Source organism: Micrasema longulum, unplaced genomic scaffold, assembly GCF_059751315.1.
Source record: "Micrasema longulum isolate JH-2025_06_02 unplaced genomic scaffold, ASM5975131v1 h1tg002029l, whole genome shotgun sequence".
Lineage (NCBI taxonomy): Eukaryota > Metazoa > Arthropoda > Insecta > Trichoptera > Brachycentridae > Micrasema > Micrasema longulum.
This window is the reverse complement of record NW_028279197.1, coordinates 315,903-329,301: the sequence shown is the minus strand read 5'-3', so window position 1 is coordinate 329,301 and position 13,399 is coordinate 315,903. Positions and strand designations below refer to the sequence as shown.

Below are 13,399 nucleotides of genomic sequence, written 5' to 3'. Positions count from 1 at the left end.
CCGTTTTGATCAATTAAGTCAGTAGAGTGACAAAACCTGCTCTGCACAAATATTGTAAGAAAATAGTTTTTTTAACTCTACAATTCAAATAAAAATATCAATAAAATAACATTAAAAAATTTATTCAAACCTCTAAATTCTAAATACATTCTATATTAAAATAAAATAACAACTACACTTTTCGAGACATCAATAAATTTTCTGACGCATCAATTTCTCTCTGTATGCGATCTGTTATCAACTTTGATATGTTAGCATTGACATTTGGCAAATTTGTCATGTTTCGTATAGATAATTCAATTTTCTGAACAAGCTCTATTTCTCTTGTCGATGAGACAAAATTAGTGACTTTGCAATCTAATGAGCTCCCCAATCTTCCTGTTCTACCGCATCGGTGGATGTAGTCAGCCGAGTACAGGGGGAAATCGTAGTTAATTATGTGCCTCGTCTGAAAAAAATACAGAGATGTACAAATGAGAAATATTATATCAAGAAACATTTGTATTCTAATTATTTACCCAAATATTATATTTTAATTTTGAGGCCTTTAAACAGCTAAATAATCTGTTGCAAAAAATGGAGAACCAAGTTGTGGTAGAGTTTGATTTGTAATTCCACATAACACTACAACGGAACAACAACCAGGTTGTTGTTCTTATTACATTGTACAATTAAGGAATTTTATTACTTATTTTCATGGAAACCTTAGTTGATAATCAAAAAATTACAAATTGCATAATCTATCACATTTTCAATACAGAAATAAATCATATTTAATAAAAATACAATTGGTTTTTTAAAACATTTTTTTTTATATCAAAGGTTTTATAAAAGTGATCAATATTATAAAACGCTGCCCTAGTTCCTGTATGTTCAATAGACCATATTTAGCAAAAGTGAGTTATGAATGCCAATATGTTCATTATCTTATTACGCATCCATGTAGCTAAAAAAATATTATTTTTTCCGTTAATAAATACTTATTTCAGCAGTTTTTGAGTGCCAATATCCACTTACTGATTTTAATTATTTGACTTTAAAAACAACAAAAAAATGTCTCTTGTAAAATTTGCAAAATGGTCTATTGAAGGGAATAGAGAAGTCTAATGACCTCTCACTGACTGGTTTAAGTGGCCACTTTACACACTGTATAACATTCACCATTCTGCCTATGGTATAGCATTCATATTGCTTCAATTTTTCCGTGTTTATTTTTTAAGTAAAAGAGGAAAGGAAAGGTTTATGCGTGAAAATACTTATCATATTTTTATACTTCTTCTTGGACCAGTTGGTTTAACCAACAATATGGCACAGGTAATAAGCCCTGTTTGTGTCTAGACTGCAACATTTGCTTCTTAAAAAAGTTATCTATCTCTTTCAAAATATTTATCAATCTCAATAAACTCCCCAAATAGTAAAATGCAGACATACTAAAATATTGTTTAAAAAAAATCAATTATACAACTGAATTGCTCTGTCCTGAGTCTACTGCATTGCAAAATGTATCGAGAGAAAGGAGATTTTTATTTGCCATTCAACTTTAATAAATTATCATCTACACATTTATTTTTTAAATTAAATTATCAACTGTTTCCCACTAGGGCCAGTTACACCAAAAAAAATTCAATCTAAAATTAAGTGTTATGTTTTCGTCTAGATACATATTATTTTACTTTTTTTCTGCAATCCATTTTGTAAATTTCAAAGAAACGCAAAAATTATTTTTTTAACTCAGTTATTTAGGTGCAATAGGGAAATATCACGTTTTTTTTACATTTTCAAAGTAATAAAGGCCTATGAAATACTGTCTAGTAAAAAAAATATTTTTTTGCTAACTATTAGTAGCATAAAAAATACTTTTAAATTTGTAATTTTGAGTTCCCGCAAAAACGGTGATTCCATTGGACACACCCCTAATACGTCACGATTCATGTTTATTTGTTCCTGCCATTGAAATTTGTGTAGAACGATTTCATGAATCTTGACGTCACAACAACCAAGGCCAAACAGGTCGCATTTTTCTACTAACATATTTTTATTGAATCTCTTTTTTACATTTGTGTATGAAAACATTTCTCTACAATATCCATATTGATTTTGAAAATACAATTAATTATTTTAAATCCATTTCATATATAATAGTTGGTAATCGTAGTATGTGATATTTTCCTATTGGCCCTTAGCCAGTAAAATTTTTCCATCCCAGAAAAAGGCAACAGTAGGTTAAATGAGTCATGAAGATAATATGTATTATGTTGTGATTATTCAATTCTATTTTTAATAAAACGTCAAAAACATTTTAAAGGGAAAAAATATCTTTTGAATTCAATAAAAAGTGGGAAAACCTAACCGCCGAAATAATAATACTGAATTCAAAAAAAATTTTCAATATTACTTAATTATAGTCAATTTAATTTTGAACTACAACATTCATTCATTCATTCATTAATTGTTGCACCACAACAGGCCAGGGGGCCCATTACAGTAGTGAATTACATCACAGAACACCCAGGCGTGAGAAAAATCACATTTTAATGCTTGTGCTCTCACCGGGAATCAAACCCGGAACCTTCCGTGCGCGAGTCAAGCGTCTTGACCACTACACGACGGAGGCTGCCATAAAATAAACATAATATAATATAATATATGTATACATAAAACCATAACTGAGCAATTTTAATATTATTTTCTATATATTCAATTATTTGTAGACAAGTACATGCTGGATTTTAATTGTCTCTAGAGTTTATCAAGATTAATACTTATTTCAACAAAGATGGAGAACTTTTTTGAAAAGTAATTTTTTCAGGCGTTTCCTAATAGAAAAAGAATTAATTCTTAAATTAAAAAGTTAAAATTAAATTTATATCTTTATATAATCACTTTGATAAGCGCCCTTGAGGTATTATATTACGAAAATGGCGCTATATAAGTTATCCATAATTATTATTATTACTATTAGGTAGAATCTCACCCGTATCAATCAAAGTTTCAGTTTTTTTACATCACAATAGCCAAAAACTTAAGAAATATTGTTGTTTAAACATAGGCAGAAAGGGGAACGTTACATAGTAGTAAACAGTTCATAAGCAGTGTAGACTTCCATATTCCCCTTTCGAAAACGTTTCCCATCTTTTTTTTTTTTATATCTTTCTAATGTTGTGTTTATATACATTATTTTTTATTCTTTTTTCGGATGACTAACAGCTACATTTATAATACATAAAAAACAAAACAAATAAAAAACAAGCCAATCACAGGTTTTTACAAGTAGCATCACAGTAAGTTATTATTAATTAATATTATTATTAATAACTCCTGGCAGTTTAATATTTACTTTTTGTATTATTTGTTTTATTAATAATAAAAAATGTTAAAAAAACATAAAATAAACAGTACTCTAAGCCCAAAAGAAAAAAAACGCTACAAATTATTTCGAAAGCAAACGCCACACGTCATTGTAATTATTCGCAAATAAATCTATGTTTTATTGCATTAAAATTATTTAATGTTTGCCGTTAATATGAATTTTGCCTTTAATTCGATGGGCCATGACAAACTTCTCTTTTATTATTAATGCAGTTACGTCGTGAATTTTTTTTTTATACAAAATTAATAAAAGAGTCCTCCTCACAAGGGAAACCCGTTCTAAGGAGGACCGGACCGTACTGTGTTTAAAATTTAAATTACATATTTCACATGTCATTTTGATTGTTAATTTTTGTGTTTTAATAAAGAAGTAAAATAAAATCAGTTAGTAATAAATAAATCATTATTGTTTACTCGGTTATGAGAATGCTGATGAGGGTTGTGATAGCGAGGATATGTATATGTGCATTAAGAAGTATGTGTGTGTAAAGGGTCTCACTCATTCTTTTTTATTTATACATTTTATTATATATGCATTTTTTTATAAATGTTGCCCAGCTAACTAGGGTACTACCCCTAATTACATACCCATAATTACTTTCATAATCATGTTTTTTAATGTATTTATTTTAGTTCTTGAATAAATAAATGTTATTGAAGCGATGATAATATGTCTGCGTGTTATGTGAAATGATTATAATTTGTGAGTAGTTGGTGCAATGTGGAAATTTATGAATTAGGGAGTGTGCAAAAATCAGGGACATTTAGAAGCATCTCTTGGAGATTAGGGCAGTAGAATACATCCACATAAAATATTGAATAGTATCATCACGTCTAAACCAACTTACCTTTAAAGTATCCAATCCTCTTGAGGCTATGTCGGTACACGACAATACATTGACTTCCCCAGATAAAAAGGACTCATAATGTTGCATCTTAATCAAAGATGGCATACTACCATTTATATTGACGCAATCAATGTTATTTTCTTTTAAAAACATACTGAGCCAATCGCAAGTCGGATTTCTATTAGTAAATATCATCACAGGTGTTTTATTATTCACATCAGCCCTGACAAGTTTAAGCAAATGCACTGGTTTTTGTGATTGACCTAATCTTAAAAATCTGAAAATGAAGATTTAATCAATTAGTATTCTTAATTTGTCTTATATATACACATACCGCATTATATATACACATACCGCATTTGCCATAAGTTTTTAAAAAAAGGTGTTTTAGGTTAAGTACGACTTTTAATAGAATTTGGAATGTAGTACACTGTACCAAACTGCCATAACTAAAAAGTTCATTTTTAACTACATACAGAGTGCATAATGGCACTCTAACATGATATTTATCAATATTTTATAATTCATCAAGACTGCCATAATATGAAATGTGGCAGCCTAAGTCTTCAACTACAACTCGAAGAACAATTATAATATTGTTTAGAACCACTCAAGTTATTATTACAATTTTATTTTTCATGTTTGTACCTTTGTGGAACATGTGGAAGTATTTTGTGCAATTCAGTGGAAGAAACTTCAACAATAGACTTCGGATCAATAAACTTGGAAACTGTCTCTGGAAGTTGTCTGGGCATCGTAGCGCTAACCAATATAAGCTGGACATTGTTTTCATCTAAAGCGTGGTATGCAAACTAAAAGTACAAGAAAATAATTAAACATTAAATGTATAACATTAATGGCGGCCTCCGTGGTGTAGTGGTCAAGACGCTTGACTCACAGACGGAAGGTTCCGGGTTCGATTCCCGGTGAGAACACAAAAATTAAATGTGATTTTTCTCAAGCCTGGGTGTTCTGTGATGTAATTCACCACTGTAATTGGGCCTCCTGGCCTGTTGTGGTGCAAAAATAAAATAAAAATAAAATAAATAAAATAAATAAATAACATTGTATAAAATTTAATAACACAACATTTAACAGGTTTACTGCCTCACTCCCAAAGATAAAATAAAGTAGTAGAGATTTTTTTCCTACAAAATCACCTCTATGATGTTTGCTAATGCTTTTAGTAAAATATTTTCCAATCAAAATTACGCATATGCACATGACACGCATTGGGAATTAAATTTTCATTCTCAGTGCCGATCACGCACTTATAAATATTATTTTTTCTTACTAAAAATGCTTATTAACATTTAACAAAAAAAAATTTAAATACACAGTTCATTCTAAAGAAATACAAATGAAATGAAATATTGTTTAATTCGTTTTTTTTTCAAAGTTATCATTTATACAGCCTGTGCGAGGTATATGAAACTTAAGTAGGAGACCATCGGGTACAGTCAACATATTTATACAGTTTAACACCATATTTAAAATGTTTATTGATTTTTTGTTTATATTGACAAATTTTCAAACATATAACATTTGAGCCAATAAATAAACAAATCGCCGCGACTTTTGCCGGCGGAATATTGAGGTTAATGCATAATCGACACCCCACATACTACCCTTATCACACACAAACGTGTGATCTGCAGTCAACCTGTAAATGTATGTTTATGGAGTGATTAAAATCGGCAAACATATAATAAAAATCCTTAAGCCAAAAATTAAAGATTTATTTGGTTGAAAGGGCAGCAAAATTGAAATTTTATTTATTGATTGAGGAATTGTACAGAAAATATTAAGGTAAATTGCAAATTTTTCATTAAAAAAAAATTGGACCATGTTTGAAATCCAAATAATTTGTAAGAAAAAACCTTGAATGAAATTAAATAATACAGTTCTTTATGATTAATTCGAATAACAAATAAAAAACATACTTTTATAAAAAAAAATTGAGTTTGTCAAAATATTTCCACACAAAAATTGAATATTACTAGTTTAACCAGATTGATAGTTATTTCAATAAAGGTGGAGAACTTCTTTGGAAAAAAGGGAATATGGAATCAATAAAAGTTTCAAGTCTGAAGATAGCGTAAAAACCAACAAATGGAAGAAATACAGATGTTCAAACACAGGCACAATGGTTAACGTTACACAAATGAATTTCTTAAATCAGCTAATGACAGATCATAAGGCCCGTAAATTCTTAGTCCTCAATCTGCTTAAATATCCATCAATAAAATTATTTAACACAAAATTCATACAATTAATAAAATTGCAACCACCGTAAATACGGTGAAATCACCACCTTGATTTTTTTCAGTAAATGTGATAGTTTGCCAATGAAGCTATCATCCAATAATGAGTCAGCCTCGTCCAGTACAACGTGTTGAAGTTTATCGATTTTGTATATTCCAGTTGTCACTAGTTTACTGAAGGCTCCAAAACTTGAAACGAGTAGATCGACATTTCCAAAAGATGGATTTAAGATTTTTTGTTTTGTTCGACCTCCAATCAAAGATTTTACTTCAATATTACATCCTTTACATAATTCTTCAGCAACTGACGCAATTTGCATAGCTGGAAAAAATTAAACAGATTTCGGAATGGTTTTGGGAAAGAAAAATACTGTCAATAGGGTTAAGTTTTGTCAGAGGATATCATGCGGAATCAAAAGTGGAATGGTCTCTCTATTTGTGTGTGCCACTTAAAGGGTTACAGGTAGATAGTAATAAATATAAGTTTGCATACTTTTTTCATTAATTTATTTTATAAATAGGTATGGAACTAATTTATAATAATTTTTAATGGGTGTTTATTTATTTTTTGTACGACTGTATGTTATCTAGAAAAATAAAATAAAAGGGGGATAAAGGTAATATAAACTATACTAAATACAAAACAATTCAGTAATTGGTTCAATTAAGATATTTAACATTTGTATGTACTAACCGAGTTCTCTAGTTGGAGTTAAAACTAGTGCCAATGGACTGTTAAATTCTTTCTTGATATCTTTGAAATTCAACAAGCTTTGTATAACAGGGAGTAAATATGCAAGCGTCTTTCCACAACCAGTTTCAGCGGTAATTAAGGCATTTCTTCTGGATAACAGCAGTGGAATACTCTTAGACTGAATATCAGTAGGGTTGATAATATCTTGTTTTGCTATTGTATTAACAAGATCTTTATCTAGATTAAAATCCGAAAAATAACTTTCGGGATTAATTGTATTCTGCATACTAGAATTAGTGTCTCGATGTATGATAAAATAGTCGCCTCTTGATCCAGAATGACCCCATCCTTGTGAAGCCAAATTTGAATCTCCACTCCTACCATAAAAATCTAACTCTTTTCGTTTACAAGATATGATGGGGGTCTTTATAGACGAATATGATTTCACGCAACAAGATTTTATACATTTCCAACAAACTAAATATCTTTTGGAAATCATGATACTTAATTTTTATGCCTATATTAAACTAACCTACAACTTCACAAGATTCGAGACATGCAATCTAGACGCGAAATGTTGACATTTCGATCATAGATGAAAGATGACACCGAGATTATGTATTTCGAATTCTGTTCATAGACAACGTCACAAGTCACAATGTAAAGAAGAAAAATTGCTGCATAGACTGTGATTTTCATATATTTGGCTCCATTCTTTTATTTATCACACCCCTTATCACGGGGGGGTAAAATAAGAATATAAAAAAATTGATGTTTATGGGGAAGGTTTGGTTATTTGAGATAGTGGGCGATGAGAGAAAAATTATAGACAAGATTTGATCATCTCGGAGGCTGTGAAAATCAAGTTCCGCGTTCGTGCGTATGAATAGATGGAAGCTGTCCGTCTCTCCGCTATCTGAGAGAAAGCGGGAACATCCGCCGAACGGAAACTTGAGATGAATTTAGAAAGATCGCGGCTTCCTGGTGCCTTATCAAATATGTGGAATAATAAGTTATTTCGCCATGTGTTCCCATTTTTATCCCTCATCATGATAATATAATCTTTTTTAAAACTAAATGAATTTAAAGCCCAAAAGAAAATAAAAAAAACTTAAATCTAATCTGAAAACGAGTAAATTGGAAGATAATTTAAAAAGTTTGAATGTTTTATGTAAGTATGTTTATTAAACTAGAACATGATGATAATCTTAGAACTAGTTACAAACATAAGATGAAGAAAAATACTTACAGATCTAGGTCCTTAACTAATGCAGTTCGTAGTTGTCACTCTTTACTAATATTTTAATTCTAACGCAATGGTGGTTTCACTTATGGGGAGAGATGACGGATGGTGGTCCGGATGCTGTGTTCGGACGAACACATGCTGGGCGATGTCCTGGGCGGAGATATGCCATGGATAGAGCCTTGGGTGGCTCTCGGGATTCGGTCCCGTGGCGATGGTGACGGCGACAGCCAGCTGGAAGACTGACCGGCCGTGGGTTGGGCACACGCGCTGGCGGTGCAGGAAACTGGCGTTCCTTTGAAGGACGATGGATGTCCTGGATGTGGAGTGACCTTCGCGGCTGGAAAGTGGCCTCCGATGACCCTCGTGGAGTAGTCGGATTCCACGAAGTTTGCTACGTAGCACTGGCTACCCTATACACTCACTGCACTTGAACTCCTTAACTTCGACTCCTACGCTGCATCGTTTCCGCGATCGAGGGTACAATCGCGTAGACTCGACTCACTTCCCCGACTGTCGACCTACTCTTGGTCGACTCTCCTTCCTGGCTCTTTGCCGACTCTCTCGTTCGAGAGCCCTCTCCTTCGCCCTCTCACTTATTGCTTAAAACTCATTGTCTCTTTTCCACACTTATTCATGAACATCACTTCATATTTAAAACTAAAATATTATGTTCTGCATAGTAATTTCTTATAAAACTAAATTATAATTAACTAAGATTGGAATGTTTATAATATTCAATGCGTTAAAAAATAATTAATTAAAAATAAACATATACTAAACATGGAAAATTAAATTATTTAACTAACTTATACCTATGCAGATTAGAAAGGAATCAAGAATTAATAATTTAGAAATGATCCGCCTCTTGGTGTAGTGGTTGGTGCGTTCGCCTACCATACTTGAGGTCCTAGGTTCGATTCCTGGCAAGGTGGATGTAAAATAAAATAATCGCTGATACGTTGCGATTGGCGCACTGGTGCAATGCATAAGTACCACGGCGCGGATTACAAAATGATGGCGCAAAAGTTAATTAGAGTTTTAAGTTAATATGTGGCAAGTTAGAATAATCAGCATGCGTACGAATGAAGATGTATGAAATTTGAAGAAGAAAGGTTTGTATGTATTACTGAGGAATTAATTATGCGTTTTTTTTGTTATTTTTAAATAAGTTTTTAAAATACAAATATTATTTAAATGACCATCGGTTTGCGAATTATTATTAAAAAGATTATGTTTTTCCCCAGCGGAAAACATGGGTCAATATTTATTGTTAAAGTTATTATTTTCAATAGAAAGGGTTTTGGAATTCCGGGTAATTCGCCGCTCGGTCATTTGAATTTTACCCGAGGTCGTAATTGACATTAACAATGGACGAAATATTTGTAAATACCTAGTAACGGCTCTGGTAAATGGGGATTTATTTTAATGTATTTATTTGTAAAGGCGATAATTAAAAATGGGACTCTTTTTGGAATTGGCTGGCATGAACTAAAAGGTTATATTTAAATGCATTATTGCTGAGAAACCCCAGATTAGAGAAAACAATAGAATGTATTGTAAAGTTATATTGAAATTCGTATTGAAATATTTTGAAACATTGCCGCGTTTTTTCCCAATACAAACAAAGGTTGATTTATAATCTAAAACGAAAATACCTGCTTATTTTACGGGGACAAAAGATGTTAATGCCTGAATATTTTAAACAGGTATGTTTAGCTCGTATCACCCTCCACTGTGCCTCCACTCGTAGGCTCCTTTCTTAGATTTAATTAAATCTTTTAAATGAGTCACAGACTGTAATGAGGAATTCCAGCCCAACCCTGAATTAAATTTTAAAAATGTTTTCGTGTACACGTGAATATTTAAAAAATTTTGGATTAGGATGAAATATCTCAAAAACGCACGCAAAAATAAATAAAAAATGTTAAAAATAGTATTCATTTAAAAATCGTAAATAATGACGTCACTCCTTATATCTACGTGTAGTATTTCCGGTTTCCGCTTTAAAGCCCCCGCACCTTGTAAGGAACGTTTTGACCATAGAAAAAAAAAGAGTATAATTTGTGATTGAAAAGTTTTGACATTTCAACAGCGTTGCCAGATCTACGTTCGTAAAAACAACCATAACATAGAAATGAGCAAATTACGATCAACTAAATGAAGTAATCAAAGCAATATTCTATAGATTCTTGTCAGTTTTGTTATTGGCTGGAGAAATACAACTTACCGCGGTCAGTGAAAGTAAGAACGCCAACCGTTTCATGACGTCACTACTGAAAATTCAAGGCCTACTACATACCTTGTGAAAAGTGACACACTGATTACAGTCATTTGGCGCAGTATTTGATAAATGTTACTTTAAAAAATCATATCTTTTTAAATAACGCACAAAATATTTTTTTTTTGCTCAGTTAAATAGTACGCTAATAGAAATTAAATAAATTATAAAACAGTGGAATTCCTCATTTTAAAACAGAGGATTCAAAAGACGAAACTATACAAACGAGAAAGCTGCCTTTATAGATCATAATGTTCCGAAAGTCACAATATTTGTTCCGTGTCCGAAAGACTTTAATTCGGTCCCTCAAAAAAGTTACTTATAAAATGCAAACATTAGGCCCGAGGACGAAAAACAGACGTCTCCACCACCAAACGTGGGCTTATTAAAAATACCATATGCCACATAAAAGTACATAGGCCACCACCATAGTATTTGAATACCTTGAAACATATTCCATCCATCGTCACATGTTACTTGATGGCTAATGATCCATCTGGCACTTCAGATGCTGGTCGAGGGGCTTATAGAACCAATAAATTAAATAATATTCTAAACTTACATCAATATTATGCATTTCATACCAAACGTATCCAGAATCGAACCCAGATCCCACGCCCGTGTAACCAAATGTGCTTATTATTAGTTTAATTTAATTAATATTATGTATTTTTGGATATTTGGTTCATTGCTAGACTTATATATACACTATATACACTTATATTACACTACTTAATAAGTATACATAGTAATTTTGGTGTAAGATCTAATATGTATTATTATTAGAAGCCAATTAAAGTACTTCCTCCACATATCAAAAAATCGTTTTAAAGAGTGTGGGTCTTCCTATTTGTATCATCACTCATACAAAAAAGTCATGTTTTTTGTCAATAAACGAGTTACTTATTACGATTTTAATTTAAGGACGTTCCACACATGTTTCGACTACATGAAATTTCTCGATTTGGTCATCTAGCGGCAAAAAATATAAACTTTCAAAATTAACCCAAAAATGAAACCATTTGATCGTCATTCTAGTTTGGCTGTGTTTTCAAAGATGCTGAAAAAGTTACCGTAGGTTTCTAGTCTAGACGATATACTATGTAAAAACAAAAAAAAAAAAAAAAATGTAAAAACAAAACACCGCAACGCAAATTCAAAATGTTAAAAAAAACCTTTTTTTTTTTACTTGAATAAACCGAACACAAGATAATTGCCGCCTTTTTCTGACAGTTCACCGAATGTTTTCCAAGCTTAAACTTAAGAAAAAAGCATCCAAGACATGTTTGTGTTTTAGAAATATACCTAAAAACATTAATAAAGTTACATAATACATCCCACTGCACATGTCATAAAGTGACAATACATCTCTGCTGCACATGTCATAAAGTGACATTATTGAATAATTTTATTTTTGCTGAATTAAAAAACAAATGTTTTCGTTGCTAGAATTTTATCACTCCATGCGCTTTGTAGCTGCAAGGCGTTTGGTAATATTAGCCTTTATATTAGGTAGATATCCGATTCTGAAAGCTTGTCACACGTACAAAATACTATTCGAAAGTGTGAGTGAAAAACAAAAATCAATTTTTGCCTAAATTTTGACTTGAATGACAGATTCTGTGACAGTCTTCTTCAAGTTAAGTCATGTCTTTCTCGGTCTTCCTTTTTTTCTTCATTCATTAACATGCATTCGCATGGTGAATCCTTTGAGCTGTTTTTTTACCATCCATTCGCTCCACATGTCCAAACCAACACAGCGCTCCATCACATTGCAAGAATCTTGACTTAGTCGATAATGTCTGTTTCAGCCTTATATAATGCAAGAATCTCGACATAATCAAAATCTGATATTTATTAAATCTTCTAATAGCAACTTTTGTTTTTATGCCCCAATGTCCAGAATGTGTAGATAAGTCAATTTGTCACACAACTTGCAATTCTTTGGAATAGATATTCCGGCTTTTTATAGATCTTATCGCCACTAAAACAGTAGATGAAGATGGATTGGCATGGTTTAGCTCGAAATCTTACATGTTTATCGTGTTTATGAATATATTGTGTAGCATTATTGTATTGCCCTTGTTTGTCTTTGCTACATAGTTCTGTGTTATTTTTGTTCAGTTTCTCGCATACCCCTATGTTTCTTCGTGTAACTGTTGTAATTAACTTAGGCAGTATCCATTATAACAAATAAATTAACATGTTCACTAAATGTTACAAAATATTTGTATATAACCACTTACCAAATTTTCTCGAAACCGGTAGACATATACAATTCGGTAAGTGGTTAAATACAAATATTTCATAACATTTAGTAAAATGTTTGACCACCTTTAAAATATTGTTTTAGCATACATTCGCCTGAGAGATTTTATTTATCAGCTTACTTTCATCTTTGTTTTTCTGATTCCATACCTCACTCTCATGCATAAATGTCGGCACCAGGCTGAATGGCTAATTATGAACTGAATAGCTAATTATGGAACTTATAAACTGTTAATTATGTCTTCTGCGATAAACATTTATTTGCCAAGGTTGATTTTAGTACACCGTTCAACCTTGTTCCGGGCACTCACCTTCCTTTTAATATCTTTCTTTATCTGATAACGTTTATATTTGGTTAAAATCACTTCTTTTAAAAAAAAATTCAATTAAAAACTCTTCAAGTCACTTTTTTGTAAAACTTAAATGGTCGTT

The 13,399-nt window shown here is 31.6% G+C and overlaps 1 protein-coding gene across 2 annotated transcripts; it reads right to left on the bottom strand.

The window, feature by feature from the left end:
* Positions 1-106: 106 nt before the first annotated feature.
* Dbp21E2 (putative ATP-dependent RNA helicase Dbp21E2) lies at positions 107-7,780 on the bottom strand. 2 transcript variants are annotated; one of them, XM_088238984.1, is made up of 5 exons: positions 7,176-7,780; positions 6,532-6,803; positions 4,866-5,029; positions 4,218-4,494; positions 107-448 (listed from the first exon to the last, which is right to left on the bottom strand). In XM_088238984.1, the coding sequence occupies exons 1-5, from the start codon at positions 7,672-7,674 to the stop codon at positions 173-175; spliced, it is 1,488 nt and encodes a 495-aa protein (XP_088095110.1). In that variant the 5' UTR covers positions 7,675-7,780; the 3' UTR covers positions 107-172. The 2 variants fall into 2 exon arrangements, with proteins under 2 accessions (XP_088095110.1, XP_088095111.1); XM_088238985.1 differs by having other exon boundaries at positions 7,680-7,779.
* Positions 7,781-13,399: the final 5,619 nt, after the last annotated feature.